General features: G+C 42.9%; 1 protein-coding gene across 2 annotated transcripts in view; it reads left to right on the top strand.

Moving 5' to 3' along the window:
* The window catches only part of LOC110513623 (carbohydrate sulfotransferase 15), a 43,273-nt gene that overhangs the window by 15,442 nt on the left and 20,331 nt on the right, over positions 1 to 7,500 (top strand). For both annotated transcript variants that reach the window (XM_036972613.1, XM_036972612.1), the window contains one exon: positions 6,907 to 7,069. In XM_036972613.1, coding sequence (XP_036828508.1) covers positions 6,907 to 7,069 — 163 coding nt within the window. The remainder of the gene's footprint in view (positions 1 to 6,906; positions 7,070 to 7,500) is intronic.

The raw sequence follows: 7,500 nt of genomic DNA, 5'->3' as shown, positions 1-7,500 counted from the left end.
ACGACTTTAATATAGCAAAAGTAGTCTTGCTGAGTTGTTGTATTGAGCCCCAGCTACCAGCTTCCAGTTACCAGCTTCCAGCTACCAGCTTCCAGTTACCAGCTTCCAGCTACCAGCTTCCAGCTACTAGCTTCCAGCTAACAGCTACCAGCTACCAGCTACCAGCTACCAGTTACCAGTTACCAGCTACCAGTTACCAGCTACCAGCTACGAGCTAACAGCTACGAGCTAACAGCTACCAGCTACCAGCTAACAGTTAACAGTTAACAGCTAACAGCTAACAGTTTAGTAAGCCAGCTGGTCAACCCGTTTTATTCCTATCTTTAAAGAACAAATCCTTCAGGGCTGAGGAGGAGCGTCCCAGAGACCTCTTCAGTATTCACACTGTGTCCTCCCCTCGCAGAGGAGAGGAGTGAGGCTTGGAGAGCCCAGCGAAGTATAGGGGAAACGGCCATAACCCTGGTCCCTAAACTCCTACACAACCCCCTGCCCAATTCAGGCCACCCTACGCCAAGAACGTTACAATAGTTGAAAGTCATTCGCTCCGTGATTTTGATCACAGCTTGGATAATGAGCGAGGGAAAACGCTAGCTTGATTCTTTCACACTTTTTTTGTCGTTGATTTAAATAAATAATAATTACCCGTTTTTCGTGATATCCATTTGCGATCCAGTTAAGATCTTGTCTCATGGCTGCAACTCCCCAACGGGCTCGGGAGAGGTCGAAGGTCGAGTCATGCGTCCTACGAAACATGACCCGCCAAACAGCGCTTCTTAACACCCGCCCGCTTAACCCGGAAGCCAGTCGCACCAATGTGTCAGTGGAAACGCAGTCCAACTGAAGACAGCCTGCAGGCGCCCCGGCCCGCCACAAGCAGTCGCTAGAGCGCAGTGAGCCAAGTAAAAACCACCCGCCCTGTCAAACCTTCCCCTAACCCAGACGGATACTGGGTCAATTGTGTGCCGCCCTATGGGATTCCCGATCACAGCCGGTTGTGACACAGCCTGGGACCGAACCCGGGTCTGTAGTGACGCCTCAAGCACTTCGATGCAGTACCTGAGACCGCTGTGACACAGCCTGGGATCGAACCCAGGTCTGTAGTGACGCCTCAAGCACTTCGATGCAGTACCTTAGACCGCTGTGACAGCCTCGAATCTTAGACCGCTGTGACACAGCCTGGGACCGAACCCGGGTCTGTAGTGACGCCTCAAGCACTTCGATGCAGTACCTTAGGCCGCTGTGACACAGCTTGGGACCGAACCCGGGTCTGTAGTGACCCCTCAAGCACTTCGATGCAGTACCTGAGACCGCTGTGACACAGCCTGGAACCGAACCCAGGTCTGTAGTGACGCCTCAAGCACTGCGATGCAGTACCTTAGACCGCTGTGACACAGCCTGGGACCGAACCCAGGTCTGTAGTGACTCCTCAAGCACTTCGATGCAGTACCTTAGACCGCTGTGACACAGCCTGGGACCGAACCCAGGTCTGTAGTGACTCCTCAAGCACTTCGATGCAGTACCTTAGACCGCTGTGACACAGCCTGGGACCCAACCCAGGTCTGTAGTGACGCCTCAAGCACTGCGATGCAGTACCTTAGACCGCTGCACCACTCGGGAGGCCCAGAACACTAGATTAAAAAAAAAAAATCTTAATTTTAATAATCTTGTTTCGATTATTTTCCACTGTTTCTATTTTCTCATGTGTTTGTACATTCTGACCTCTATTAGTTCATCTCAATATCATACGGTATTATGTCAGACACTACAGTGTCACAATGACAGCACATTGGAGGAGGACACTGCAGTATTATAATGACAGCACATTGGAGGAGGACACTACAGTATTATAATGACAGCACATTGGAGGAGGAGGACATTACAGTATTATAATGACAGCACATTGGAGGAGGAGGACACTACAGTATTATAATGACAGCACATTGGAGGAGGACACTACAGTATTATGATGACAGCACTTTGAAGAAGGACACTACAGTATTATAATGACAGCACATTGAAGGAGGAGGACACTACAGTATTATAATGACAGCACATTGGAGGAGGAGGACACTACAGTATTATAATGACAGCACATTGAAGGAGGACACTACAGTATTATAATGACAGCACATTGGAAGAGGAGGACAGTACAGTATTATAATGACAGCACATTGAAGGAGGAGGACACTACAGTATTATAATGACAGCACATTGGAGGAGGAGGACACTACAGTATTATAATGACAGCACATTGGAGGAGGACACTACAGTATTAAATGACAGCACATTGGAAGAGGACACTACAGTATTATAATGACAGCACATTGGAGGAGGACACTACAGTATTAAATGACAGCACATTGGAAGAGGAGGACACTACAGTATTATAATGACAGCACATTGAAGGAGGACACTACAGTATTATAATAACAGCACATTGGAGGAGGAGGACACTACAGTATTATAATGACAGCACATTGGAAGAGGAGGACACTACAGTATTATATGACAGCACATTGGAAGAGGAGGACACTACAGTATTATAATGACAGCACATTGTAGGAGGACACTACAGTATTATAATGACAGCACATTGTAGGAGGACACTACAGTATTATAATGACAGCACATTGTAGGAGGACACTACAGTATTATAATGACAGCACATTGAAGGAGGACACTACAGTATTATAATGACAGCACATTGTAGGAGGACACTACAGTATTATAATGACAGCACATTGTAGGAGGACACTACAGTATTATAATGACAGCACATTGTAGGAGGAGGACACTACAGTATTATAATGACAGCACATTGGAGGAGGACACTACAGTATTAAATGACAGCACATTGAAGGAGGACACTACAGTATTATAATGACAGCACATTGTAGGAGGACACTACAGTATTATAATGACAGCACATTGTAGGAGGACACTACAGTATTATAATGACAGCACATTGTAGGAGGAGGACACTACAGTATTATAATGACAGCACATTGGAGGAGGACACTACAGTATTATAATGACAGCACATTGGACGAGGACACTGCAGTATTATACTGACAGAACATTGGAAGAGGACACTGCAGTATTATAATGACAGGACATTGGAGGAGGAGGACACTACAGTATTATAATGACAGCACATTGGAAGAGGACACTACAGTATTATAATGACAGCACATTGGAGGGGGACACTACAGTATTATAATGACAGCACATTGGAGTAGGACACTACAGTATTATAATGACAGCACATTGAAGGAGGAGGACACTACAGTATTATAATGACAGCACATTGGAGGGGGACACTACAGTATTATAATGACAGCACATTGGAGGAGGAGGACACTACAGTATTATAATGACAGCACATTGTAGGAGGACACTACAGTATTATAATGACAGCACATTGAAGGATGAGGACACTACAGTATTATAATGACAGCACATTGGAGGAGGACACTACAGTATTATAATGACAGCACATTGTAGGAGGAGGACACTACAGTATTAAATGACAGCACATTGGAAGAGGAGGACACTACAGTATTATAATGACAGCACATTGTAGGAGGACACTACAGTATTATAATGACAGCACATTGTAGGAGGACACTACAGTATTATAATGACAGCACATTGTAGGAGGAGGACACTACAGTATTATAATGACAGCACATTGGAGGAGGACACTACAGTATTAAATGACAGCACATTGAAGGAGGACACTACAGTATTATAATGACAGCACATTGTAGGAGGACACTACAGTATTATAATGACAGCACATTGTAGGAGGACACTACAGTATTATAATGACAGCACATTGTAGGAGGAGGACACTACAGTATTATAATGACAGCACATTGGAGGAGGACACTACAGTATTATAATGACAGCACATTGGACGAGGACACTGCAGTATTATACTGACAGAACATTGGAGGAGGACACTGCAGTATTATAATGACAGGACATTGGAGGAGGAGGACACTACAGTATTATAATGACAGCACATTGGAAGAGGACACTACAGTATTATAATGACAGCACATTGGAGGGGGACACTACAGTATTATAATGACAGCACATTGGAGTAGGACACTACAGTATTATAATGACAGCACATTGAAGGAGGAGGACACTACAGTATTATAATGACAGCACATTGGAGGGGGACACTACAGTATTATAATGACAGCACATTGGAGGAGGAGGACACTACAGTATTATAATGACAGCACATTGTAGGAGGACACTACAGTATTATAATGACAGCACATTGAAGGATGAGGACACTACAGTATTATAATGACAGCACATTGGAGGAGGACACTACAGTATTATAATGACAGCACATTGGAGGAGGAGGACACTACAGTATTATAATGACAGCACATTGGAAGAGGACACTACAGTATTATAATGACAGCACATTGGAGGGGGACACTACAGTATTATAATGACAGCACATTGTAGGAGGAGGACACTACAGTATTAAATGACAGCACATTGGAAGAGGAGGACACTACAGTATTATAATGACAGCACATTGAAGGAGGACACTACAGTATTATAATGACAGCACATTGAAGGATGAGGACACTACAGTATTATAATGACAGCACATTGGAGGAGGACACTACAGTATTATAATGACAGCACATTGAAGGATGAGGACACTACAGTATTATAATGACAGCACATTGGAGGAGGACACTACAGTATTATAATGACAGCACATTGGAGGAGGAGGACACTACAGTATTATAATGACAGCACATTGGAAGAGGACACTACAGTATTATAATGACAGCACATTGGAGGGGGACACTACAGTATTATAATGACAGCACATTGTAGGAGGAGGACACTACAGTATTATAATGACAGCACATTGGAGGAGGACACTACAGTATTAAATGACAGCACATTGGAAGAGGACACTACAGTATTATAATGACAGCACTTTGGAGGAGGAGGACACTACAGTATTATAATGACAGCACATTGAAGGAGGACACTACAGTATTAAATGACAGCACATTGGAAGAGGAGGACACTACAGTATTATAATGACAGCACATTGAAGGAGGACACCACAGTATTATAATGACAGCACATTGGAGGAGGAGGACACTACAGTATTATAATGACAGCACATTGGAGGAGGACACTACAGTATTAAATGACAGCACATTGGAAGAGGAGGACACTACAGTATTATATGACAGCACATTGGAAGAGGAGGACACTACAGTATTATAATGACAGCACATTGTAGGAGGACGCTACAGTATTATAATGACAGCACATTGTAGGAGGACACTACAGTATTATAATGACAGCACATTGTAGGAGGACACTACAGTATTATAATGACAGCACATTGAAGGAGGACACTACAGTATTATAATGACAGCACATTGTAGGAGGACACTACAGTATTATAATGACAGCACATTGTAGGAGGACACTACAGTATTATAATGACAGCACATTGTAGGAGGAGGACACTACAGTATTATAATGACAGCACATTGGAGGAGGACACTACAGTATTACATGACAGCACATTGAAGGAGGACACTAGAGTATTATAATGACAGCACATTGTAGGAGGACACTACAGTATTATAATGACAGCACATTGTAGGAGGACACTACAGTATTATAATGACAGCACATTGTAGGAGGAGGACACTACAGTATTATAATGACAGCACATTGGAGGAGGACACTACAGTATTATAATGACAGCACATTGGAGGAGGACACTGCAGTATTATACTGACAGAACATTGGAGGAGGACACTGCAGTATTATAATGACAGGACATTGGAGGAGGAGGACACTACAGTATTATAATGACAGCACATTGGAGGGGGACACTACAGTATTATAATGACAGCACATTGGAGGAGGAGGACACTACAGTATTATAATGACAGCACATTGGAGGGGGACACTACAGTATTATAATGACAGCACATTGGAGGAGGAGGACACTACAGTATTATAATGACAGCACATTGTAGGAGGACACTACAGTATTATAATGACAGCACATTGAAGGAGGAGGACACTACAGTATTATAATGACAGCACATTGGAGGAGGACACTACAGTATTATAATGACAGCACATTGGAGGAGGAGGACACTACAGTATTATAATGACAGCACATTGGAAGAGGACACTACAGTATTATAATGACAGCACATTGGAGGGGGACACTACAGTATTATAATGACAGCACATTGTAGGAGGAGGACACTACAGTATTATAATGACAGCACATTGGAGGAGGACACTACAGTATTATAATGACAGCACATTGGGGGAGGAGGACACTACAGTATTATAATGACAGCACATTGAAGGGGGACAATACAGTATTATAATGACAGCACATTGGAGGAGGACACTACAGTATTATAATGACAGCACATTGGAGGGGGACACTACAGTATTATAATGACAGCACATTGGAGGAGGAGGACACTACAGTATTATAATGACAGCACATTGGAGGGGGACACTACAATATTATAATGACAGCACATTGGAGGAGGAGGACACTACAGTATTATAATGACAGCACATTGGAGGGGGACACTACAGTATTATAATGACAGCACATTGGAGGAGGAGGACACTACAGTATTATAATGACAGCAGGAGGAGAACACTAATATAAGGTGAAGAAGGGCATTAATGCTTTTCTGTGATGAATTATCGAATGTCCTAACGGAGGAGGTTTATATAGAAGCACTGTCCTCTCCTGCAAATACTTACACAACTGTTTACACTGTATTCATGTTACTTCCTTTGTCTTGTTTATGCAAATAAATAAACTGTGTGTTTGTGTTTGTTTGTTTGTTTGTGTTCCAGGAGAGGCCAGTGCGTCCACCATGTGGGACAACAATGCCTGGGCGTATTTCTATGACAACTCGACTGAGGCGGAGGCGGAGCCACCCTTCCTCATCCAGGACTTTATCCACACGCTTCAGCCTGACGCAAGGTTCATCGTCATGCTCAGAGACCCTGTAGAGAGGTACTGTAACTACTATTAATACTACTACTACCACTACTATTAATACTACTACTACTACTACTACTACTACTACTACCCTGTAGAGAGGTACTGTAACTGCTATTAATACTACTACTACTAACCCTTCAGCCTGACGCAAGGTTCATCGTCATGCTCAGAGACCCTGTAGAGAGGTACTGTAACTTTTAATACTACTACTACTACTACTATTAATACTACTACTACCACTACTATTAATACTACTACTACCACTACTATTAATACTACTACTACCACTACTATTAATACTACTACTACTACTACTACTACTACTACTACTACTACTACTACTAACCCTTCAGCCTGACGCAAGGTTCATCGTCATGCTCAGAGACCCTGTAGAGAGGTACTGTAACTGCTATTAATACTACTACTACTACTACTATTAATAC

This window comes from Oncorhynchus mykiss, unplaced genomic scaffold, assembly GCF_013265735.2.
Source record: "Oncorhynchus mykiss isolate Arlee unplaced genomic scaffold, USDA_OmykA_1.1 un_scaffold_186, whole genome shotgun sequence".
NCBI lineage: Eukaryota > Metazoa > Chordata > Actinopteri > Salmoniformes > Salmonidae > Oncorhynchus > Oncorhynchus mykiss.
This window is presented reverse-complemented; position numbering and strand designations above follow the sequence as displayed.